The sequence below is a fragment of the Calliphora vicina genome, chromosome 1 (genome assembly GCF_958450345.1).
Source record: "Calliphora vicina chromosome 1, idCalVici1.1, whole genome shotgun sequence".
NCBI lineage: Eukaryota > Metazoa > Arthropoda > Insecta > Diptera > Calliphoridae > Calliphora > Calliphora vicina.
Window position 1 is genome coordinate 124296874 of NC_088780.1, and position 27146 is coordinate 124324019.

Sequence of the window (27146 nt, forward strand, 5' to 3'; positions counted from 1 at the left end):
GTTTTTCATTACATTTTTTAACCCAAGTATTATTTGAATTTTTTTTTGATCAAGTTACCTTTGAAAAACATGTCAGTTATTATGTGTAATGTCAATTATATTAATTTTTTTGTTAATCTGATTAAAATGAGTGACCAGAAAAAAGTGCGTACTGAAATTATTAAATATTTTCAACAAAACCCAATTTGGTCTTACAAAAAGTTGGCCAAGCATACAAAGGTCTGCCGTCAAACTGTTTCCAATGTTATTAAACAGTACCGGGAGAACTGTCAGTTGATAGAAAACCTGGTTCAGGTAGAAGGAATGGTCCACATGATGTTTCTAAAGCCAAAAAAATAGAACGCATTTTCAAAAGAGCTCCCAACACATCCGGTAGGAAAGCAGCCCGGTTAGCTCAGTGCTCGGACTATTTGGTACGAAAAGTTAAAGCTAATGCAGGTTTAAAAACATACAAGGCTCAAAAAGTTCCTGACAGGAACGCTACTAAAAATTTAGAGCCCAAAAACAGAGCACGGAAATTGAAGTCAAGTTTTATAAAAAAATATTCTTGCTGCATAATGGATGACGAAACGTATGTTCTGGCAGATTTTTCGCAACTTCCAGGTCAAAAATTTTATGTTGCTGATGCTCGAGGGAATGTTGAAGAAAAGTTTAGGACCCAAAAGCAGACAAAATTTCCCAGAAAGTTCTTGGTATGGCAAGCAATATGCAGTTGCGGCAAAAGAAGCCACTCATTTGTTACAACGGGCTCTATAAATACCGAAATTTACATCAAGGAATGTTTACAAAAAAGGCTGCTTCCATTCATAAGACTTCATAATGTGTCCACTTATTTTTGGCCTGACTTGGCATCCTGTCACTATGGCAAACAAGCCCTTGAGTGGTACAAGAACAATAATGTGGTATTTGTACCAAGAGAGGCAAATCCTCCAAACTGCCCGGAGCTAAGGCCAGTGGAGAGATATTGGGCTCTTGTTAAAAGAGAATTGAAGAGTACAAAAAAGGTGTCCAAAAGTGTGGTAGATTTTAAACGGAGATGGACTACATGTTCGAGCAAAGTGACAGAAAGCACTATAAAAACGTTAATGGAAGGGTTTCCGAAAAAGGTTCAAAATTTCATCACTAGTGATTAAAACTATAAAAATAATTTTTTTTGTAAATTGTAATAATAATTTCAATCAAATAAAAAAAAAATTAAAGCTGTAAGTTTAGTGGTTTCTTTTTTATAAACATATATGTATGTTAAGAATTTTTTGATCTCACTCCTTATCTGTACATATATTTGTTTAGAAGATTCGAGACTTCATATTTGCAAAAAATCCATTCTAACTAGTATATATTTCGTTGGAAAGAGTTTAATTATTCAAGTTATTGGGTTGACTTGTAATCACAAAGCATTGACGAACCTCGAAATAAAGCTGTAAAACATTTGAACATCTCAAGCGCTGTAGAAATTGACAAACTTGCAAGTTCTTTAAAAATGTTGCTGACAAAATTGTAAATGGAGCAGGTTACAATATAGTAGATACATAACTGTTATATACCAAATTATTATAAATAACAAAAAAATGATTTAATATCTTCTTTAACTTACCCTTTTCATTTGAAGAAAGCTTATACAAAATAAAATCAAAATGTATTTGTATCAAGCTGCTGCAATTTATTGAAATGGAGCGTATTGCTGTTGTCTCTGTAGCAGGGTTTGTCACCACAAACCAAACTTGCGCGATTGTGTCTGAGGTTTGACACTCAAAGACGTTGTTGTTCTTGACGGCGAAGAAGTCGAGCAAGGTAACGCTGCAGTGGATGACGTTAATGAAGTCAAATGTGGCGGGTAACGCTGCTGCTGTGGTTGTTGTTGTTGATAATGCACCACACAGTCATCTTCCATGGAGGTCTGACTGTCACCCATGGTATCTTGATAGTCCAGCGTTTGTATTTGGGCCATATTTAACAGCTCCATGGGCAGAAGTTCCGATTGCAAGGCTCGAGAAAATTGACCAGAATCCGGTGTCATTTCAATATAAAACGATTCATCATCTAAAATGGCCGAGGAGGAGGCAGACGCAGTAGATGTTTTGGTAGTGGAGGACTGTGAAAGGGATCTAGAATTGTTCAAGACCATAGAATGACTTAGAGGTGGTGCTTTAAAGTTGGAGGCAGCTGTCTTGACAGTGGCGGGCTTTTCAGTGGCCGAAGTTTTTTGCAATTCACGTACATGTAAATTGTGTAAAGGCGAATTATAGGGTGCCTCCAGGCGAGTGCTGTGATGCCATTTTTGCATGCCCTCACTATAGCTTAAAAAGCTGTGGGAGTCATCCTCTACAGAGTGATTTGGTCTTTGATGTGGCCGCAAATGATGGCTGGGAGAATGACGGCGCCAGGGCATGTCACAACGATAAACATGCATGAGTCCCAGTAGTAAAACTAAAAAGAGGCCAGATGACACTAGCAGTATCAAACCCGGATGATTTTCTTTACTCTCTGCCCTTCGCAAGTCGGACCATTGTTCGGTTTTGGTGTGTTTTGCATGGGTTTCGGCTTGTTGATCCTGCAGGATTTGTTGTATTAAGAGCTCGTGTTCGTGCTGAAATGTATGCGGCTGTTTCAACAAGTTGGCTGCCTGCCGGTTGTCCTGGTTGTCACTGTTAATGGGTGTATTGACTGTGCTGTGTTTTAGCGTATGTGCTTGAGTGTTGTAAGCAGAGTCGTCTTTCTCTAGAATCGCAGCAAGTGGTTTTAACTCCTGATAGTGTGAGTTATCAAACTGTTTGGCATGAACTTCATTTTCCTGGGGCTCAGCTGTATGGACATGTTGTTTGTCGTCGTGTTGCTTCGTTATGATGGTCATTTTCTTCATAATCAAGGAATGTTTTTTGGTTTTGATTTCATAATTGGGTTTTTTAATTTTCCCCAAATCATCCTGCCTGTCTGCAGGACCATCTAGTTTAATGTCCTCTTGGCATTTTTTATTAGTTGATTTGTTTATCTTGTGTTCTGTTTTTGTGTGTTTGTTTGGAGTTGTAGCTGCCGTCGCTGGTGGTGCCCTGGCCGTTTGGCTTATTTCCAAATTGTGTTTATTTTTACTATCGGCTGCCATTGTGTTGGTCTCTAAGTCATGATGTTCTGTATTGTGGTTGATGCTATTGCTGTTGTCTTCATGTTCAGCATTATGTTTGTTGGCTGGCAAGATAAGTTCATCGGCTGTAACCATAAGATTTTCTCCTTTGTACATTAGTAGTGGTGTGCCGATTAAATGTCTGTCCTTAACAAGCAGTTGTAATGGTTCATGTTTGTGCATGACTGTCGTGGTTGATGCTGCTACTGCTGCTGCTGCTGGTTTTGTTGGATTTTCTGTTGAGGTTTTACTAGCAGTTGTTTGTTCTAATGTGGCCTCTATTGTTGGCGTTCTACCAAGCTCATCTTGTCTTTGTGTCGCTGATGTTGCTGTGGTTGTTTTTACTGAAGAATTGCATTCTATAGAAATACCAGAGTGTAGAAATTTATAAAAATTAAAATTTACATTTATTTGTAGTTTGTTTAAAGTGAAATTTATGAAAATGTCAGTCAGTCACTATCGTTCAGGCCTTTGCTGCTTTCAAAACTCTTTTCATTTTGGTTGTAAATTGTGTTTTTAAATGGCTGTAAAGGATTTTTTTATGATTATTATAAGAGAATAAATGTTTGTTGTGTACTGTATACGTATACTGTGGTATGTATCTGTGTATCCAGATTAGATATGTATAATGTGTTTTTTGGCCTTTTTTTTGCCGAGGGAAATTATATCACAATGACCCTTATAAAATTATATTTTATGTTTGAAATTAAAGCATGATTCTTACATATTATTAGATATTTAATGAAACTAAGCAGGATTTTTTGAATCTGGTTGTTAAAAGCTTTTAATGAATTTGTAAAATTTAGCTTTTATGAGGTGAAAATAGTTTAGGTTTTCATGAAGTCTATCTATGTTTGGGTTCCAATGTTAAATGAAAGTATGTAGATCATAGGAGAATCATCACTCTGAAAGGGGCTTGTAAAGCGTGGCCATCTGAAGTTTGGTTATCACTAAAATACCCTTTCTGCTCAACTACCCCCAGCAGTTAAGCAAGTAGTCAATGTATCCCTTAAAGACAGTAATTGTCACAAATGACTTATCTCTTGGCTGACTCCATTTTATATATTTTGGCCATTTGATACGTGTGTGCACTTTATAGTGCAGAGAGAAGACAATTGGTTACTTTATGCATCCCAAGTAATCTAGCGTGAAGACAATTGTCACTTGAGTGTCTCTAAGTAATCTAGAGTGTAGTCCCTTTAAACGTTTTGTGAGTAATTCGTACAAACAGGTTTTTTGCAAATTGTGTTAATATAATTCTCATACAGTTTATTTTAGCTTAAGTATGCTGTTATCCCATGTAACTTAGCATGAAGTCAATAGTCACTTTAGTGTCTCTTAGTAACCTATGGTGAAGTCACTTCAAACTTTTTTTTGAACTGCACTTTATTTTACCCACCAGAAGTGTTGCCTATTTTCGATCAGCTATTCGATAGTCACCTTGTAATCAAAAGTGTCAATTGAACCCCTGCTAAGGACATGCACGTGTTAAAATAACTAGTCAAGTAGCTGATCAAGTAACCAGTTACAAAGTTAGCAAGGTAACTGACGCTATGTAACCAGTATGTGAATCCAATGCGTTGCCTATTTTGGATAGATACAAATAAACCCCTGCCTAGGACATGCCCGCGTTAAAATTACTAGTGGCAATTGAAATGATGGGTATAATCACTAGTTCGGTACTGTCTCCTAGAACTGCTGCGCCGTTAAGCTACCGTTGCCTTTTTACCGCTAAAATACCGTTACCGATATAATCTTAAATACATTTACCTATAAATACCGTTGCCGATATTCTATAAATAATTATAAATTATAAAAATACAAATTTAGAGTTACCATTAGCTTTTTACGATTTTATCAAAAATATTTAAAATTTTTATTTTTGAGTATAATTTATTCTTACTTGTTTCCTTTTAAATTCAATAATCTATACTTTTATACCCTTCACCTTCGTGAAAAGGGTATATATAAGATTGTCATTCCGTTTGTAATTTCCACAATATAATTTTCCGACCCTATAAAGTATATATATTCTGAATCCTTATAGATGTCCGTCTGTCTGTCCGTCTGTTTGTTGAAATCAATTTTCTGAAAACCCCAGATATCTTCGGTATCCAAATCTTTAATAATTCTGTCAGACATGCTTTCGAGAAGTTTCCTATGAAGAAAAAACCAGGGCAACCTCGATTTTTTACCTATTTTTGACCTATGTATATCTGGATTACTGAGTCATTAATATAGACAATATGGATATCTAATGATAGACATTTCAAAGAAACACACTTTATTGGTCTGATTTGAAACCTAAACTGCTGATTTACAATACAAACGTCTCTAGATTAATATTTTTTTAAGAATTACAATGATTCTAAATAGTAGAGGACGATGAGCTTACAGAAAAACTTTTTCAGAATAAATTGCACATAATGAAACTATTAAAAATTAAATTCCGCATAATTCTAGAAGTTAAGCTAAATCATAATAATGATTCATTGTGATGATTTTACCAAACGTTAAATTGAATTTGATGTACATACCTTCTTTCAACAAATTTGACTTCATTAGTGTGTTTTGTTCTTAAAATTTAATTTTATTAATCATTTCGTTGGCTTGGTGTACAAAGTTCCTTTTCAGAAATAAACGTTCTAAAATCTATGATTTGAAATATTTTTTAAATATGATAATGGAGTTTTATTAATTATTTGGTATGATTTATAATGACAAATAATCACAGCTAAGAAGAAGTGCGTTTGCACATTATAGGTTCTTACTTTGGGACTTGTAACATTTTCTGTTTCATATCAGAATGTCGAGGTGATTACAAATTTTAAAATTATCAAATTTTTATAAAATAAAATGGACTTAGCTCTTTTGTATATTTATAGTTATTTAATATTAACCATTCCTGACTACTAAAAACTACAAATTTTAAAGCTGTGTATACTAGGGTGGCCCTTAATAAACGAAAGTTGGATTTTGGCCATTCTCAATTTAATTTAAAAGAATCGAAATGTGTACGTAATTGTCGTTCTAATGAGATATAAAAAACAGAAATCGGTCAAAAAATGTTAAAGTTATTAAAAATTCGCCAGACCATTAACGTGTCTCAAGAACAAGAAATGTAGGAACAAAATTAACATATTTTGATAAATATTAAAATAAAAGCTCATTTTTACTTAAAATATGTCCATATTTACTTGTATATGAGTTTTTGTCTTCGTAGGATACCGTTAACCTATTCTTAGGTATGAACAAAAAAATAAAATTTTTTTGACGGTAGTTTCAAAACTCCATTTTCAAGTTTTTAAAAATTTTGTTAAACAAATTTCAGAATTTTTTGATCATCTCATTGGGATTTATTAAGAATATAATAGGGAATAAAAATGTGAAAAAATTATGAAAATATCTCTTATAGTTTTTCCGTACCTGCGATTTAAATTTGGAAATTTTCGAGAAAAACCAATTACTTGGTAATTTTTTGGCGAATGAGCTCTATTTCCTTACAGTTATGAATTTTAAGTAAAACCTATTCAAAATATTATAGTATAGACAATTCTAAATATACTCTGAACGTTTTACTGAAATTGGAAAGATAGTGAAATGTTGTATATATTTTGGGCCGATTTTGATGAAACTTAACAAAAATATAACACAAAGCCTACACGCAGAGAAAAAACATGGTTGTGGTAACCATAAACTAAGAGCAACATATTATGATCAGATTTTTGCTTGTAGTCCAAAACATATTATGATCATTATTAGTATCATAAAATATCATTATCAATTTGAAATAATCAAATTATGATAAAAATCAATCATAATATGTTTTGAAATAATCATATTATGATAAAAAACAATCATAATATGACCCAGAGTCATCATATTTATGACCCAATTAAATCATATTATGATCCAAAACAATCATATTATGATCCAAAATAATCATATTATTATTAAAATTTATTTTTGGAAATACAAAATTTTAATAGGATTTAGTTTTAAAGTACTAAATTCACAATTAAAATATTATTGATAAAATCAAATTTATTGTTATTCGCTCTAGGAAAGTTAAAGATAATATACAAATAAAACTATAGAGCGAATGGGAATTACAAACACTCAAAATGTACTTGTAAAAACAGCACAGCTTAGACAAACACCAGCACTCACAAATGGTTGGAAAAAAGACTATTAAAAGTAAACATATTTTGTTTGCATCTTAAACATATTATGACTACGCGTATATAAACTTAACATTTAATGGTTGTACATAAAAATAATATGTTTACCTAATTATCATTATTTAGTTCTTCGAAAACCATATTCATATTTATAATTGCGATGAAAATATAAACGTTTACAGTAACTATAATATTGTTGAAATTAAATTAAAACAATAATTATATGTTTACGACAACAATATATTGTTACAGAGAACATAGTATAGTTGTCGTAAACATGTCCAACCATGTTTTTTCTCTGCGTGTAGTATTTACAAAAACAACAGAAAAATTTAAATTAACCCTGTATAGCGCTTGGGGTTAATATGACCCTAAACTTATAAAACCAAAAAAAGAATTATGATTTTAAAAGTTTGGGGTCATTTTAACCCCAAGTGCCATTATGGGTTAATTTCCATTCTTGTGCTGTTATTATAAACCCTAGAGCTTATGTTATATTTGTCTTGGGTTTCATCAAAATCGGCCCAAAAATAAATAACATTTCTATATCTTTGAATTAGAAATTCCAAATATTGAAAAATTTGACCTTTGACCTTCACGATTTAAGGTTTAACGTTTTCCAATTTCAGTAAAACTTTCAGAGTATATTTAGAATTATCTATACTATAATATTCTGAATAGGTTTTACTTAAAATTCATAACAGTAAGGAAATAGAGCTCATTCGCCAAAAAATTATTTTTTCTCGAAAATTTTCAAATTTAAATCGAAGGTACGGAAAAACTATAAGAGATATTTTCATAATTTTTTCACATTTTTATTCCCTATTGTAATAAAGTGGATTCACTTTATTATGGGGTTTGAGGGTTTTTAATATTTATTTATTCTGAGTCAAATAAGGCAGTCAATCGCCAGTATTTGTCTTCAGATCTGCTAGTCACAGTAGTCCACAAAGGTCTTCCTGCGTCTTAGCAATTTTGTTTAATTATTAAAACAAATAGAATTTTCTTTAATTTTTAGTCTTTATTTAATGACGATCGCTGTTTGAATGACACATACTTGTTATTACAATGAGGTTACTTGATTTTAGTAAAATTACAAAAGTCGTCTAGTATAAAGAATAAACAATTATTACAAAAACAAATTAATAGAAATTACAATGAGAGAGAGAGCAAGTGATAATAATTAGTCTCTTTTAGTGATGAACATTAATATTGATTATTGATTATTACATTATTGTGGTTACATCGTTAGGGTGTCCATTATATTAAATAAATCAAGTAATTTTACATAAAATAGGTGATATTAAAATAATCATAATACAAATAATAATAACATAAAAAGATTTGTGTAATAAAGAATAATGATCAAATATAATAAAACAATATAATAAGGTTTAATGAAAATAAAAATAATTAATTTAAATAATATCAGATACAATTCAGGCTGTTACACTATTATATTCTCAATAAACTCCAATGAGATGATCAAAAAATTCTGAAATTCGTTTAACAAAATTTTTAAAAATTTGAAAATGGAGTTTTGAAACTGCCGTTAAAAAAATTTTATTTTTTTGGTCATACCTGCGAATAGGTTAACGGTATCCTACGAAGACAAAAACTCATATACAAGTAAATATGGATATATTTTAAGTAAAAATGAGCTTTTATTTTAATATTTATCAAAATATGTTAATTTTGTTCCTACATTTCTTGTTCATTTGCCTGAGACACGTTAATGGCCTGGCGAATTTTTAATAACTTTAACATTTTTTGGCCAATTTCTGTTTTTTATGTCTCATTAGAACGACAATTACGTACACATTTCAATTCTTTTAAATTAAATTGCAAAAGTAATTTTTTAATGGCAAAATTTTTACAAAAACTGAAAAAAATGCATTTTATCCCCTTGTAAATGCATCTCAAAACTTCAGAGGGCATGCGGCATTTCTTATCCCCAACCGATTTATCTAATTTTTTCAGAATGATTTTTTTACTAATGTTCACCAAACTGGAGGGTGAGAATGGCCAAAATCCAACTTTCGTTTATTAAGGGCCACCCTAGTGTATACTTTGTAGGACATTTTATGTTTTCTACAGATATATTACGGTTAATCGGTTTTTTCGATGTCGGTTAACCGAAAAACCGGTTTTCTAAAAAGTCCAATTTTCGGTTAACCGACAAACCGGTTTTTTAAAAAGTCTGTTTTTTATAAACACTAGGTATAGGCCTATTTTTGGACTAAGCCGTAATCTAAACCGAATAATCGGTGGGATTCTAGTTACAACAAAAACTATCAAAAACATCAGAATTAATTTTATGCAAATGTCAATGGAGGTAAGATGTACGAGAAATTATGTTTTCAAAGCGTTTGTAAATTTCAATAAGGAACTAATTGAAAGGAAACCTACAGGGGATAAACATTTCTGGACAGGAATTAAGGCTGTATTGAAAATGTTCCAAAATTAAAATACGCCGAGTTCAGACAGTTCAAATATTTGGTTCCAAATATGAAAGCAACGAAGAAAGTTAAGGTTGCAGATGTACAAGGGAAGGAACAAAACTTTTGTTATTTTATTTAGTCAGATCACAGATCTAAAATAATAATTGTAAAATAAGTAGTTAGTACTATGGAAATACGTATATTTTAAATTTCCGATTTTTTCCTATTCCGTTTTCTTAATAATCTCTATTTGAAAAACTTTCCTTGCTATCACTTTCCTTATGATTTCTCGGTCATTTTCTAACAAGTATGTCAACAGTTTTCTTTTTCATTGTTGCTAATTGGTGCGTGTTTTTTTTCTTTTCTTGTAACAAAATTCAAGTGCATAAATAAATCTGCAGATACACAATTTATAAATGTTGTTGGTGTATCCTTTGGATGAGAGATAATATTGTAGTTGTTGTGATATCTTTTGTTGTTGTTATTGTTTTAAATACTACTTACCATTGGATGTTGATTGCATACATTTAACATTGACATCCTTTTGTAAGGACTGACGATAATTTGGCATCAGAATATCTAAGAGATGATGTTGTTGCTGCTGCTGGTGGTGGTCGAGAATACTGGTGATTGCTGCAGTTGTTGTAGATGTAGTGGTGGTAGTAGTTGCAATATCAAATTTCTTTGCAATTTGATTGTTTTTATTATATCCATTTATGCTTGTTGTACTGCTGGTGGTGCTGGTGATATTGCTGCTACTGTTAGTTGTTGGTTTTGCTAAAATGTTGCTGGTTTTATTTATAGTTTTAGTTATTTGTCTATTGTTCTCAGTGTCCTGGTAATTTGATGCTAAATCTTTATCTCCAACCAGAATAGTAGTTGCTGTTGTAGTTGCTGCTGATGCTGTTGCTGTTGTTTTTGCCTCAATTGTCTTGAATGTTTTTAATATTGCTGCAGTAATACTTGTAGTTGCTTCTACATCATGTTTCTCTTCTTCAATGGGTTTGTTTCCGATTGTTGTTGTTGTTGCTGCTATTTTTCTTGTAGTAGTTTTAATGTGAGCAGAATTTGTTGTCATTGTTTGGGTAGTAGTGTGGGCCGTGTTTGTTGTTGTGTTGGCTGGCATAAATCCTTTTAACTCTTTATTGGGTTTGTCTAAATTGGCTGTTAGTTCCGGTGGAATTTTTAATGTTATTTTAGCCATTCTTTTGTTAGTTGTTGTGGCTTCAAGTGTAGTGGTTGTTGTTGTTGTTGCTGTGTCAGTTATTTTTGTTTGCATAGTTTTGGGATTTCTTGCTGCTAAAGTTTTAATCTCTTTTGTATTGGCAATTTTTGTTTTAATTTCATGCTGTTGTTGTTCGTTTCCAAGATTTATCTCCAATTTGCTTGTTGTACTTTCAAAATCTACAACATCTGCATCTTTTTCTTTTAGATGCTCACCACTACCCCTCCTCTGTGTCTCGTTGACATGTTTGTTTTCCTGTTTCAGTTGTATGAATGCCTCAGCCATTGTTGTGGTTTCCAGTGCCGCTGATGTTGGCACAAATGTTGTTGTTATTGTTGGTGTGGGAGATGCTATTGTGGTTGTTTGTGTTTCAGAATTTATTGGTGTAGCAAATGTTGTCGATTTTATAAATTGTGCTGCATTTATATCTTTAGTTTTGTCCTGCTTTAATAAAATTTCCATGTTTTGTGGCATTTCTATGCCACCACCACCACTCTCACCCTTCAGTGGAGTCGCCTGCTTTAGCCATTTTTTGGATTTGGTTGTTTGAAAATTTGTTTTATGTTGCACATCTTCAAGTTGTTGTTCGGCTTCTTTAGTGTGTTTTTCAACTGCTTCAACTACTTCTGTCATATTTGAAGAACTTTCAGTTGGAGTATTTCCTATTGATGCAATTTCTTCATGCTGGAATGTTGTTGTTGTTGGAGTTGTTGTGGCAACAGCATCTGCATTTGCAGTCAAGTGATCAAATGTTTTCATTTCGTTTGCAAATCTAGGTTTAACAACAATGTCTGGCTCCTCTTGCCCCTCACTTCCTGCACCCAGAAGTTTGTTGGAGGCGGTGTTTCTAATTGTAGTTGTTGCAACAGCAGTTGTAGTGGTTGTTGCATACGAGCTAAAAGTTTTTGTGGTTGTATTAAAGGTTTGTTTTTCATTTAAACTGCTTGACTGCATTGCAGCTGGTAAAGTTTGTGTGGCAGTTTCTATGGTAATTGGTTTTACTGCAGTTTCATCTTTAAGTTGTTGCTGCTGTTTCTCCTCCTCATCTGCATGTTTCAAGCTGCTCACTGCATCTGTTTGATTATTACTGTGTTGTGTTAAGGTTTTTTCTTCCGCAACAGCTGTTGATAATAACGTGCTGGATGTCATAGAATTTTGATTAAACTTTATTTCCTCCTTTACAGCTTCCTCTTCCGTATTAAAGTTTTTCTTAATACTTGGCCCAGCATTTAGATTCTCTTGCACGCAAGAGGGAGCTTTCAATTCGCTCAATAAACTATTATTTAAAAATGAAGAATTCAAACCAAATTGTTCATAGAAATTATGCATTTTTTCAAATTTATTCTTTAAGTCCTGGATTCTAATCATAAAATTGTCCTCCTCAGCCAACTGTTCCCCCTCTTCTTCATTTTCTTTTTCTACCCTTAAGCGGCAGGTGCTGGCCCACTCGGCTATACCCAAAAGATCAGCACATTTAATGGGGTTATCCTCCAACATTAAATCATTTAACTTGGGCAAAGAGTGTATAATACCCTGACTTATGCCTCTTATCTCGGAGGATTGCAGATTGAGGGTTTGTAATTTAGGCAGCATAATGTCGGGCAAATACAGCAGTTTGTTGTGGGACAAATCTAAAGTTTTCAAATTATTAAGGCCCTGAAAAGTCTGTTGAGGTATTTCCATTATTTCATTGTTTTGTAAAAACAAATGTTCCAGCGAAACGGGCAAACTGTAGGGAACTTTGCGTAGTTGATTGTGATCCAACATTAGTATCTCCAAAATTTCCAAACGTCCCAAGGCATCATCTTCAATGTGCTCGATGTGACTAAAGGATAAGTCCAAATATTGTAGCAAGGGGTAACTATCCAAGTCACCGCAGTTGATGACCTACAAAGAGAGAGAGAGAGAATTAAGAATTTTAAATATTTATATGATTAGAAAAAAAATTCAAAATTGTTTATACAAAATGATTAGATTAGCATTAAAATATTTGAACTTTGACATCTCAGCGAAAAGTTTTAGCATGATCGGTAGGAAATAAAGATCACTGTAATATCCCTTAATTCCCTCGGAATGTACCCTGATTTAAGACTTAAACTAAATATTTAAGTAAGCCATTGATATCTATTAGTTGAAATAATGGGAATATATCATTTGGATTTAAAGAATTATGCAGCATAAAAGCAGCAGTTTATGTATATTCAAAGATTTTTTAAATTCCTTGGTTTTTGAGTGTTTAAATTAAATTTCCCAGCAATTGAACAGAATGTTTTTTGACAATATTTTTGTTTGTATTATTTTTTATTCTCAAGTATGTATGTCTAACACTCATCTGGTTATAATCAAATTTTCGGTTTGACTTGCTTTTGGTATGTTCTCTTTCTTCCTTCCTCTACTACACCCTTTGGAGCGAAGTATAGTATAAAACTCCAGGAAAAAAAGCGGATCTCTTCAACAAACGAAAAAAAAATTATCATTTATTTAATTAAACCTCAACCAATTTACTGTTTGCACTGAAGCTTCTTTCTACTCACAGTATGCCGGCAAATTGTACGCGTATAGGCGAGATGGTTGGGTGGTTATTTGTGGTTTCAATTTTACTTTTAAGATACATTCATACATATATTATCTCAAACACACTCATAAGCTAAAAAAAACAAACCAGGAAAGACGAAAAAGAAAACAGTTTCTTAACAAATTTTGTGTTGTATAGCTTTAGGGTTTCTTTTTTTCGGTTTTCTTTGTTTACTTGAGATTTCTCTTACTCTGGCTCTCTCTTTGGGGGGACCCAATATGTTTGTTGTAAGTGTTCGTGTGTGTGTTTTGGGGAGCTGCATGTTTATGTTTGAGTATATACCGTTATTTGTTGTCAGTGATGCCAATTGTAAATAAAGAAAACTGAAAGTGCGCCATTACCGAACCCTTGGCAAGAAAGTTGTTTATAAATTCAACAAATTCTACTGTCTTCTTTAAACTAACGTTGGTAATAGACCAAAATTCCTGTATTAGTGTGACAAATGCTAGACTTTATTTATAACCATTTTTTTAGGCCGTGGCCCACTGTGTAACCTGTTAATCTACAGTTTTTTTAGCTTATTGAAAAACGCAATATTTGCCATACTGTTTGTTGTCTATGTTCTGTTTACATTATTGTTTAACGTATTTGCCTATTAGCATCTTAAGTTGTTCTTCTTTTTTTTATTATTTGTTTGTGTGTGCCTGTATCTCACTGCCATAATTCTTCTCCTAAATATGGTTTTGGCTTGTTTTCAATGTTGTTGCTGCTATTTTGTCTTGCTCGCCTATTTTCCACTACTCCTGTTTTAACTGTGTTGTTTATTTTTAACAACAATACCAATATAAATACGAGATATTGTTTTTTGTTGCTAAAAGATTTATGAGCAAAAAAATCATTAAAATTTAATTTATTTGTGGGGAAATCTTAAGTAATTTATTAGGACACAACACATGAGCCAAAGAGACTTTCAACAAAATTTAGATTTATAAAGAAATTGCTACAAAATTTGAGGCTACAAAACTAGAGATTGAACTAAGCAGATTGAAACCACACAGGCCTAAAATATGCCCCACACCTATAGCCTGGAGAAAAGCAAGTGTGGTTTTCATATAAAAACCAGGAAAGGAGAACTATGCAAATCCTAAAGCATATAAAGCCATAAGCTTAACGCCATTCATGCTGAAAGCCTTGGAGCCCTTCCTCTAGTCATCCTAACTTAAGCAAAGTAGTGATAGTTTTAATCTCAATGACCGCATGACTAGACAATGTGAGTTGGACACTTCTTGTCGCACCAAATGGAATTTGCGAGAATGTGAATAAATAATTTCCACTTATATCACGAATCTGACTAAATATTATAAATGCGGCTTAAAAATGCCTAATTATTAATATTTTTTTAATATTCATTTATTCAAAGCATTGTCTATTGATAATTATCACTTTTTCCCATCTTTCTGGCAACATATGGATTCCGAGCCAAAAGAACTGCTCGCTCCTCTTTTGAGGCCAAGAACGAATCAAGCCAATTTCGGATACTCTGTTTTAAAGTGAAGAGTATCCCACAGAGAACGTTCTGCATCGATCGAAACATATAGTAGTCGGACGGCGCACGGTCAGGATTATAAAACGGGTGAGGCAAAACTTCTCAACCTCTTCATTGTAAATAATTTAGCAAGGTCTCTAAGCTTCAATTCGTACGGTACCCCATTTCCTTGCTTTTGGATGAATCCTGCTGCTGCTTGCTTGGGTTATCATAATGGATCAATTTTTCATCGATAGTAATAATACGGTGCAAAAATTATTTGCTTTTATATTTGCTATAATAGCGAAATATTATAGAAAAATATAAAATGAAGTCTAGTATTTACAAAATGGAAATTAACCCTTAAGAGCAGTTAGGGTCAAAATGACTGTGTTTTTCGTGATTTTAAAAGTTCAGGGCCAAGTGCTCTTAAGGGTTAATTTCCATTTTTGTACTGTTATTGTAAATAATAGACTTCATGTTATATTTTTCTTAAGTTTCATCAAAATCGGCCCAAAAATATATAACATTTCGCTATCTTTCCATTAGAAATTCCAAATATTGAAAAATTTGACCTTTGACCTTCACGATTTAAGGGTTAACGTTTTCCGATTTTAAGAAAACTTTCAGACTATATTTAAAATTACCTGGACTATAATATTCTGAACATATTTTACTTAAAATTAATAACAGTAAGGAAATTGGGCTCATTCGCCAAAATTTGGCTAAAAAATTAGTTTTTCTCGAAAATCGAACAAAACTATAGGTGATATTGACATACTTTTTTCACATTTGTATTCCCTATTATGTTGTAAATAAATCCCCATGTGATGATCAAAAAATTCTGAAATTTGTTTACCAAAATTTTTAAAAATTTGAAATTGGAGTTTTGAAACTGCCGTTAAAAAAATATTTTTTTTTGGTTATACCTTCGAATAGGTTAACTGTATCCTATGAAGATAAAAACTCATATCCAAGTAAATATGGATAGATTTTAAATAAGAATAAACTTTTGTTTTAATATTTCTACAAATATGTTAATTTTGTTCCTACATTTCTTGTTCTAGTGGCCTGAGACACGTTAATGGCCTGGCGAGTTTTTAATAACTTTAACATTTTTTAACCAATTATTATCTTTTATATCTCATTAGAACGACAATTACGTACACATTTCGAAACTAAAAAAAATGCATTTTTTCCCCTTGTAAATGCACCACAAAACTAGAAAGTCGGTTGCCCTTCTTAGAACAAGCTAAAATTTTTTCAGCAGGAACCGTTTCAACATTTCAAAAAATTTAATTCTAAGGGACACTCTAATGTACATATGTACTTAAATAGTTTGTGTAGTTGAAAAAAAAGTTTTTTTTTTATAAATAAAAAGTTTTCTTCAAAAAATATATGGCAACGCTGACAGTAGTATAAAAGATTCGGCTCAGCCGAATATAGCGCTCTAACCTGTTTTAAATAAGAATCCAAAAGCTATTTTGATTATTTTGTTAATTAGAAAAAGAGCTACGCTAACTGCTGGTTAAAAACAAATTACAAATATCTAAATTTCTTGCTGTTGAACTGTAAACACAACTGTTTATTTGAATCACTACCACTAGTATTTGTTTTTAATTAAATTATCTTTGCCTAGGTTTGTGTTTATTCAAGTAATTTAATAGTACATTATTTATTCCCAGAGCATGTGTTTAGTGGAGAACCTACCAACATATTTTGTTGCTCAAGTATTTTCTGGCGACTGTCTGGCATTGTCTGGGTTGATATTCGAAATTTGTTTGGTGAATTTTGATTGATGGCTATGTATATGTTTTCTATACTTTGATAAGTCTTTGAACTTTCCTATGGCATTGAATGTGCAATTGAATGGAAATTTAAAAAAGCCACATTAAAAATTGTTGAAAAGGCCAGGAATTTGTTAAGGATTTTTATAGGGAATTTCCAACAAATTTAATAAATGTTAATAAAAAATGCAAATAAATTTAAAACAAACATTTCGTTTAAACAAAGTTGTTGATTTTATTTGTGTATTCGAATTTTGTGCTTAACAATTTACAAAATTTGTTATCCTTAATTCGGTTGGATCTGTAATTTAATTTTAATTCACATCTTAATGGAAATTCACCCTTATCATTTACTTTCATATCCTCATATTAAGCAAAATTTCGAAAAACAATCTTTTGTTTCTGAAACTAACCCAAAATGTATATCTCCCCCCCCTCCCAGGATAATAGTTTCATAATTACTTTAAAACTAATTGTTATCCCCCAATTTTTTTTAATTGCATTACATTATCTTCAACTTACTCAAACACCACTTACTCATCACTCAAACAATAATACAGAAACCCCTAAAATACCACCACAAAAGAACAACAGCAAAAAGCATATTGAAAGGATTCGTAATCCAGTTTTGGACTTTTTTTTGAAAATGTTTCTTCTTTGGAAAAAGAACTGAAACCATATTTAAATATAATTTTTTAAATACCAAAAATTATCATTATCTACACAAATAAACATACTACATACACATATCATTGATATGTAAATAAAAACACACACTCCAAAGGATACGAATACCCAAATCCTTTTACACATCCATACAACGTACATATGAGTTTAGAATAATGTAATAGCAGAATTTATTTCCTCCCCCACTTTGAAGCAAATGAAAACTCCATTTGAATGTAAAACAAACTTTTTCTATGTGAAAGTGGTTGTTGTTTTTGTTCATTACCACAGCAAAAACAACAACAAACAGTAAATAGCTAAAAGCCCAGAGAATATTTGTAAACAGAGAAATATTTGTTTTTCCTTGAGCATGAGTTTGTGTGGGTGTTTGTTTTGTTTTCAAAAGATTTAAAAGAAATTCAAATAGAAAAAAATAAAAACGACCAGGGTTGTCAGATTTTTTTTAGCTCCATCACCAAAAGCTAAACGAAAAATCGCCAAAATATTTTTTTGGAGCTTTTTTATTGTAAAATACTTATTTTTTGTATTATAAAGTCAATTTATTTCGGTTTAAATCTAGTTATTTATATTAAATTGATATCAAAAGTATACATTGTCTTAGAATTTGACTTTTTTTAACATTTTATCTGTAACAAAATTTATTAACATTCTATAACTTATTATTCCCATCAATAAATCTATAAGTTCATATTGAATTTTATTACGTAAGAGTTTTGGTATAAGTCGTAATAGAAAATACCCTTTATACGCAAGCGTTGAAGGTTGGTAAAATTAACATATTTAGAACGGCCAATGTTAAGTCTTTAATGATTAAAGTTTAATCTAACAAAAATCTAAACAATTTTGTCGGAATTTCAGATCTAAGTCCAATTGGTATATGCTAATGTTGACCATTGGAATTCACATTCCCCTGCTGAAACTTTCAAAAAGAAATTTAATGAATTTTGAACTACCAAAACTTTCCATTCCATTCCATTTCAATATTGAAAATTCATTATATACTTTAGAAAGAGTTATATTTGCTGGTAACCGTTTAAGAATTTCTTTTAAAAGATTTTTAAATACAAAAAACAAATTTCTTTTAAAATTTCTACATCATATTCCTCCATTTTTATATTTTGTAATTCCATTTCAAATTCTGTGCCAAAATCGATAGATTTCGGATTCCAAAGAATCCATCGAACCAATAGCCATTTTTAATGAGCATATTATCTAAATTATCAATATTTCCAGTATTATTTAAAAATTTTGGAAGAAAAAATTAATATTGATGAAACTATTTGAACATATATGCTACCTGCATCCATATGATCAGATTATAAATGATTAATTTTATGAACTATTGGGTTAATAAATATCAAAAATATTATTTCAAGAGAAACATATAAATCGCCACGTTTGGCGAGAAATCGCCACATCTGACAGCCCTGGAAACAACATTAAATTATTAACCGGGAGTATGAGAGATAGAGTGTTTATGTGTAAAGAAAGAAAGTACTGTTGCCAATTATAAAAAAAAATTGCGATAAATCGTCAAAAATTTTTCAAAATTTCAAAATTCTGCTGAAAATTTACCAAAAAATTGCTACATTTTAAAGACTTTTCACATTATGTTTATCATTAAAATTTTTATGATTGTTTGCATGATTAAATTTAAATGGACGATGAGGATTTGAGCTTTCTTTTATAAAATTGTAACGGAACCATGAAATTTCAACAGATATATGAGGAGCCGCAGAAAAAAGGTACTTTTTCGCATCTTTTCAAAAAATTTTTTTTACCAATTAAATGGGTTCTAAAAAAAGATGTGCTTTACAAAACGTCCAACACTAGTATAAAACGTAAAAAAAAATTATTTAATTTCAATGTGTAATTTGTTTATATATTAGATCAGGATTAAAAACATTCATTTAAAATATTATCTTTAAAAAAACGCATAAAACACATACACCCTAACTATGAAAGAAATTTTAAAGTTAACTTTTGTTAAAGTCGACTTTATTTTAAAATAGAATTTTTGTTTTTATTTGAAAAAAGCTTCAAAACTTTTTCCAACATATACATTCAAATAATTGAAAATATTTTTCAATGAATGTAAATAAAAAAAGGAAATTTCCAAAAATTAAAAAAACAAAATGTACATAAAAGTTCAAAATAAATAAAACTCATTTTACCAAAAATTTTAAATGTGCGAAAAAGTACTTTTTGTTCTGCGGCTCCTCATATGTACAAGATGGCGCAAAAGTAAACTTCCGATGTTTTTTGGCTGTAATTAAAAAAAAAAAATGAAAAACTTTGATTCTTCTTGTGGATTATTTTTATTTGGTCTTTTAATTTTTTTTACATCAAGTCGAGAATATGATGTAATGTAAATGGCCGCCGCCACAGTTGATTGTCATTTGGGCCCTTTTTATGGCATTTTCCATCACTTTGGCCAAAACTTCCGGCGATAGGTCCTCACATTTTTGACGGATATTGTCTTTAAGAGCTGCAAGAGTCTGAGGCTTGTTGACATAAACCCGCGACTTCAAAAAGCCCCACAAAAAGAAGTCTGGAGCGGTCAAATCAGGCGATCACGCTGGCCAGTGCAAATCGCCAAAACGGGAAATTAGGCGCCCGGGAAATGCATCCTTCAGCATATCGGTTGTGGCACGTGTAGTGTGTGCCGTTGCACCGTCCTGTTGGAACCACATGTTTTCCAATCCCAATTCATTAAGTTGCGGCAAAAAGAACTCGTTGATCATTGCTCACCAATCACAGTAACCGTTTGGCCCGCGACGTCTTCGAAGAAAAAAGGTCCGATGACTCCTCCAGCGAAAACAGCACACCATACAGTGACTTTGAGCGGGTGTAATGGCTCTTCGTGGGTTACGCGCGGATTTTCAGTGCCCCAGAAGCGTAAATTTTGCTTATTTACGTACCCGCTAAGATGGATATGGTTTATTCACTCATGATTATTTTTGATGAAAAATCATCTTCCTCTTGGTGGTGATTAAGGTCAAATAAATAGTCAGCAATATTCCGCGTTCTGGAGCAGTGTAGCGTAACATTGTTTATTAACGTGTATTTCGCATGTGTTTACTACACAAATGTCAAAACAGAACTGACATTAGGGGCCAATCGCAAAATTTATAGCATTTTCTGATAGGAGGATTACTTTTGCGCCACCTTGTATTTGCATTAGTCAAAACCGACTATATTATTGATTTCGCTGTTACGGCTCGATATGTGTTCTCCTATTTTAAGATTTTCTATTTTTTTAATCTTATAGGTATACAAAATATGATTTCTGTTCCGTATTAAATAATATTCAAAAGTTACGGGTAATAAATCGTGGTTTCGTAGCTTAATGCATTTATAGGCCATGTGTTTACTCACTTTTGAGGCTGAATGTAACTATTTAACGAACATGTAAATTGTATTTTGTTTAAACAAATTTCATGAACTTCTTATAATATTGAATAAATTCACGCCGAAATATTTGATTATATATGGCACCGTTATCTTCAAAAGTGGTTTCGGATAAGTTTACAATATATTTTCAAATTTACTTAGTATATGCAAATAACTTTATTTAAATCTTTAATTTGCTCTAACGTTCTTCACATCGAATCTAAGGAAACTATAAACCAACAGTCACCAAATTTCCCAATAATAGAGAAATCATATTTAATGTAAATTTAAAAATCGCTAGATTTTACTAGAAAATAGCTAAATTGGCAACAGTGAAAGGAAGAAAGAGAAATGTGTTTTTTAAATATTAAATAAAGCATTAATATTTAAATGAATTTTCTAAGTAAACCTCACTCATGCTTTCTACACTCATTTTGCTAAAATATTTAGAAAATTATGGGGAAAGAAGTAAGTTTTGTTTTCGATACTGCTTTGGATTTAAACATTTAAGGAGGAATCATGACTTCGTTTTAAACACCAAAAAAAAAAAATAATAAAAACCTAATATTTGCTGTTCTTTACTTTTCTTATATAATAATAAAAATAGAACCACTTTAGGAAAAACACAAATTAAATTTTAATTTTTAATAGAACTAAATGTGTTTAATTTCAATGTATTTGAAAAGGGTTGGAGGTGAAAAGAGAGTTTTCTTAAAAATAAATGTTTCATGGAAATATTTTTTTGTTGTGGAAAAATCTTTTTTAAACCATGGGAGATTTTTTGGGATAAAGCTTTTTTAAAATGTTATGTTATAAAAAAAAGCTTTCGAAAATTTGTGTTTGTTGTTGTCAGAGGTAAGATCGGGTTAAGGAGAAGAAGATTTGGTTAGTTGTTTGAACTTCTGAAGAAGCTTCAAAAAAATGTCTTGATTTTGAAAATATTTCTTAAAAAAATCAGGAAAAAGCTTTAAAAACTTAAGTTAAAGTTTTTAAAGGGTTTTCTGTGGGAAAAAAAAAGTTCGTTACTGATCATTTTCGTATGAAAAATTAATTATTTTATGGCTGAAATCATTTCGTTTTGAAAAAATTAAATTTATAAAAAAGTCTAAACTTTTTTTAGTAAAAAACTTTTCTAAAACCTATTTGTGGAAACAAAAAATTTTGTGGAAAAAAATATTTTTTTGGAGTAAAAAAAACTTTCTTGTGTCAAAAGCTTTTTTCGGAATAAAAACATCTTAATGAAACATTTTTGTTTTGGTAAATTTTACGCAAAAAATCTTGTTTTCAACCGAAAAAATCAATTCCCAATTGATTACTTTTTAAATTTTAATAAAATATGTTTATATAACATAATTATTTTTTCTATCAATACCATTAATTAAACAAACCAAATTCTTATTCCAAGACAAAATCTTAAATGCTAAGAAAACAAGTAAGTATTCGGCCTAATATTACCCACCAAATTATACTTCAAAATAAAAACTTTAAATATTTTTAGGTAAACAAAATTTTGTTATTTCTTCATTTTTTGGAAAAAAAAAATTTTGGAATTGTTTTTTTAAATTTAAAATTTTATTTTTTTTTTGAAATTTTAAAAAATGTTTGTTTTTTAAATTTTTTTTTAATATTTAGCAAAAAAAAACTTTTGGTGAAAAAAATTCAGGTTAAAAAATATTTTTTTCCGATTTTGACCCATTGTAGGTCCAACTTACTATGGTCTTATATACGTCGTTGCAAAGGCCTTTGAAATATATATCATTATTAATCTAAGTATATTAATGACTTAGTAATCCAGATATAGGTAAAAAATCTTGGTTTTCCTGGTTTCTTCCTTATAATTTCAACAGACAGACGGTCATGGCTTAAGCAACTCCGCTATCTATAAGGATCCTGAATATATATACTTTATAGGGTTGGAAAATTATATTGTGGAAATTACAAACGAAATGACACCTTTGCCTTCTCATGAGGGTAAACAAATCAATTTGTTTATACTATTATTATCTACTATTATTTATGGAATAAATCCATTCACAAAAATACATTTTAAAGAAAACAATTTCTAATTAGTGGTGTCTTTCAAAATCACTCCAAAATTGTTTACAATTATTTTAAAACGCTAATGCCTTTAAGGACCTCATGTGTATTCTGTAGCTTTTTGATGTTATTGCATTGTTAATCCTGGCTAGATTGTCATACATACAATCACACTAGGCAATGCTCCTTTATTTTAATAGTTAATGTAAGCAATGAAAGTCTGCTTAATAACTTGCTAAGAAGATATGTTTACCTAAACAAAAAATAAAACTAAGAAAAAGGCAAAAGAGAGCGAGAGAGGCAGAGGCCCTTCGAAAACGTTAAACCCGTGACTAAATACCAATACACAGCCACTCATACATTTACTCTGCTTACAAATATTTACCAATAAAGAAAGTTTCCTGAATTTGTCTATGTGTACAGACAGCTTAACAACTTTAGCCCACACACACAGATTTACTTGTGCTCTAGATAAAGAAGAGTTTTGTTTCTTTTGTAAAATTACAAACAAAACAAAAAACAGCTACAACATTGAGTCATGTTATAATTTAGGATAATTGGTATAAGGATAATAAAGATAAAGACCTAACCTAAGAATGTGTGTAATACAGCTTTCTTGTATACACATAGACATTTCAATACATACATACAAGCATTAATTTCTACTTACATCGCCATTTTAACACAAACTCTATCACATACCCAGAGCAGGCTTTACATCCGGTTGGATGTCTCAGTGGATAAACCACACAGGCCAATCTTAATAACACCAACAATGAAAATAATGTTTTGGAGCTTACATTGAGAAATTGTACTACAATTTCATAGTAGTTGTACTACTATGATTAAAGAAAATTTTGTTTTAATTTGTAGATTAAATAACAACTTCTACAAAGTCATTAAAAAGAAAAAGACCACACTTTAGGGCACCTTTTTTGTGCTCTTCAATTCTCTTTTAACAAGAACCCAATATCTGTCCACTAGCCTTAGCTCCAGGCAGTTTGGAGGAATTGCCTTTCTTGGTACAAATACCACATTATTGTTCTTGTACCATAGCAAGGTAGCTTACCATAGTGAAAGGATGCCAAATCAGGCCAAAAAATATGTGGACACATTATGAATGGAAGCATCCTATTTTTTAAACATTCCATGAAGTAAATTTCGGTATTTATAGAGCCCTTTGTAAAAAATGTTTGGCTTCTTTTGCCCCAACTGCATATTGCCTGCCATACCAAGAACTTTTTGGGCAAATTGTCTGCTTTTGGGTCATAAACTTACAAATATTGACCCTGAAGCAATATACATACGTTTCGTCATCCATTATGCACCAGGTATATTTTTTGTATAAAATTTGACTTAGATTTCCGTGCTCTGTCGTTGGCCTCTAAATTTTTAGCAAAGCTTTTCGTACCAAATAGTCCGAGTACTGAGCTAAGCGGACTGCTTTCCTACCGGATATGTTGGGAGCTCTTTTGGAAATGCTTTCTATTTATTATTCTACCTGCACCAGATTTTCAATCAACGGACAAGGTCTGCAGACAGTTTGACAGAAGACCTTTGATGGTTTGGCCAACTTTTTGTAGGACCAAGTTGGGTTTTGTTGAAAAAATATTTAATAATTTTTGGTACGCACTTTTTTCTCGTCACTCATTTTAATCAGATTAACAACAAATGTACATAATTGGTTAACCATAATATCATTAAGGTAACATGATAAATAAAACAAAATCAAATAATACTTGGGTTAAAAGTTTAAAGGAAAAACGGGTGTTAAGGTTTTTTCGATTTCAGTCCTTATAAGATTCGGCAAAGCCGATTATAGATCTTTTAATTGTTTTTACTTAAAGAAACTCTAAACTTTATTGTCACTATAACTTGTTACAAGTAACGACTTCTTTATTAGGTTATTTATCGTAAGAATTCGTAGAAGAAAAAAGAAAAAACTAATTAAATAAAAAATTCAGTATTCTACGACTTCTATGTAATGCAAACATAGAAGTCGTAGAATTACTGAATAACATTAAAAATTATGTTATTCAGTAATTGAAAGCTTTAGCTTGGAATCTACAACTGAAAGCACATCTATATCTTTGACTAGCAAGAAAGAACAATATCTATATATATAAAAATGAAATGGTCCATGTATGTAATGTCATCACGTGAGAACGGCTGGAGCGATTTGGCAGATTTTTTTTTATTCGATTCGAAATTTTCAGGACATGGTTTGTAAAGAAAAAAATTCAAAAATTCCGGGTAAAACTTGGAAATTCTTTTTTTTGTGAGTCCAGTCAACTGTAATAAAAAAGCTCCCTAAAGTATGCAGTACAAAATAAGAACAGGCTGGTGTGAGTGGGTTGGAGAAACTTGAAGAACTAACATTAGTAAATGCTACCGGGCGAAGCCGGGGTGATCAACTAGTTTATTATATAAGTTACTCTGTATGCTAGAATTTTCCCTTTTTTTTGTTGACTGTAGTTAGAAATAAATGTATTTGCTGTTATTTAATTTCTTTTATTTTTACAATCCTATTTAAATCAGCTTTTTGTGCTTTTATTTATTTGTTTTGTACTGGCGTTAAGTTTTTTTATTTTATCGAAAAATAATCTCAAGATTTAAAGGTCTTCCTTGTCGTTTGTCTGTTTTTGAAGTGTTTCCCTTTATTTGCGCCTCATTAGTATGAAAATACAAGACAGTAAAGAAATCTAATTTAAGCTTTTTTGGTTTGTTTTTCTTATTGAAGCAGGTGTTTAAATTAAAGCAAATACCGACAGTTAAGGATCTTATTAAAAATATTTGCTTTAAATAGTTAAGTACAGTAGCGGTCAAAACTACTAGTTGGACAACATTCGCGTGAACTTTTTTTCCAATTCCAAAGACAGTAATAATTGTAGAAACATTGTTAAGAACGAAATTTAATTTCAGTATTTCTCAAGATATTATTAAAAAATTAAAAAAAAAATCATATTGGATTATAAGGAGTGAGATCAAAAAAACTTTAACACACGTTTTTCATTAAAACTTAGTATTATTTGATTTTTGTAAAGAATGTCAGTTATTATATTTAATGTCAATTATGTTAATTTATTGTTAATCTGATTAAAATGAGTGACGAGAAAAAAGTGCGGACTAAAATTATTAAATATTTTCATCAAAACCCAACTTGGTCCTACAAAAAGTTGGCCAAACATTCAAAGGTCTGCCGTCAAACTGTCTCCAATGTTATTAAACAGTACCGGGAGAACTGTCAGTTGATAGAAAACCTGGTTCAGGTAGAAGGAATGGTCCACATGATGTTTCTAAAGCCAATAAATAGAAAGCATTTTCAAAAGAGCTCCCAACACATCCGGTAGGAAAGCAGTCCGCTTACCTCAGTACTCGGACTATATGGTACGAAAAGTTAAAGCTAATGCAGGTTTAAAAACACACAAGGCTCAAAAAGTTTCTGACAGGAACTCAACGGAAATTCAAGTCAAATTTTATAAAAAGATATATCTGATGCATAATATATGGTGAAACGTTAAATTTTTCGCTGATTCCGGGTCAATATGTTTATGTTACTGATACTCGAGAGAATGTTGTAGAAAAGTTTAGGACCCAAAAGCAGAAAATTTTCATAAAAGGTTCTTGATATGGCCAGCAATATGCAGTTGCGGCAAAAGAAGCCAAACTTTTATTTCAAAGGGCTCTATAAATATCGAAATTTACATCAAGGAATGTTTACAAAAGAGGATGATTCCATTCATTAGACTTCTTAGTGTGTCCATGTACTTTAACTATTTTTGTTTGTTAATCTCTACTACCTATTTATTTTGTTAATCATTCCCAACTGGTTTTCACACACAAAGAAAAATCAACATAATTTCCATTTTTTTAAATTATATTTTAATTTAATTAAAAATAATTAATTAAGCAATTATAATTGAATTCGCTAACTCACGGTTAGATTTATATTTGGTTATAAAATAATGCATTGAGGAAGTACATACATAGTTAAATTGTAATTACACTTAAAATTGGGGGCAGCTTATCCCCCAACAATAAATTTCAGTGAATTAATTAATAATTAAATTAGCACATGGAAACTAAATCTAATCTATTTCCAAAAATAACTTTTTGATGGTATTTCATTGTGCAACACTCTAATTTAAGTGTTTGAGCTTTACGATTTATCTGCGATAAAAATGATTTCTTCACAGGTCTATAGCTTTTGATCCCAACTGAAACTGCTCTTCTCTGA

General features: G+C 31.2%; 2 protein-coding genes across 2 annotated transcripts in view; one reads left to right on the plus strand and one right to left on the minus strand.

The window, feature by feature from the left end:
- The window catches only part of timeout (timeless circadian regulator timeout), a 549675-nt gene that overhangs the window by 276207 nt on the left and 246322 nt on the right, over positions 1–27146 (plus strand). The gene's annotated exons all lie outside the window — the stretch shown is intronic.
- 2mit overlaps positions 1706–27146 on the minus strand; it is a 39266-nt gene continuing 13825 nt past the window's right edge. Inside the window, exons 2-3 of the mRNA XM_065498369.1 lie at positions 10245–12852; positions 1706–3477 (exon numbers count right to left, since the gene is read on the minus strand). Coding sequence (XP_065354441.1) covers positions 1706–3477; positions 10245–12852 — 4380 coding nt within the window. The remainder of the gene's footprint in view (positions 3478–10244; positions 12853–27146) is intronic.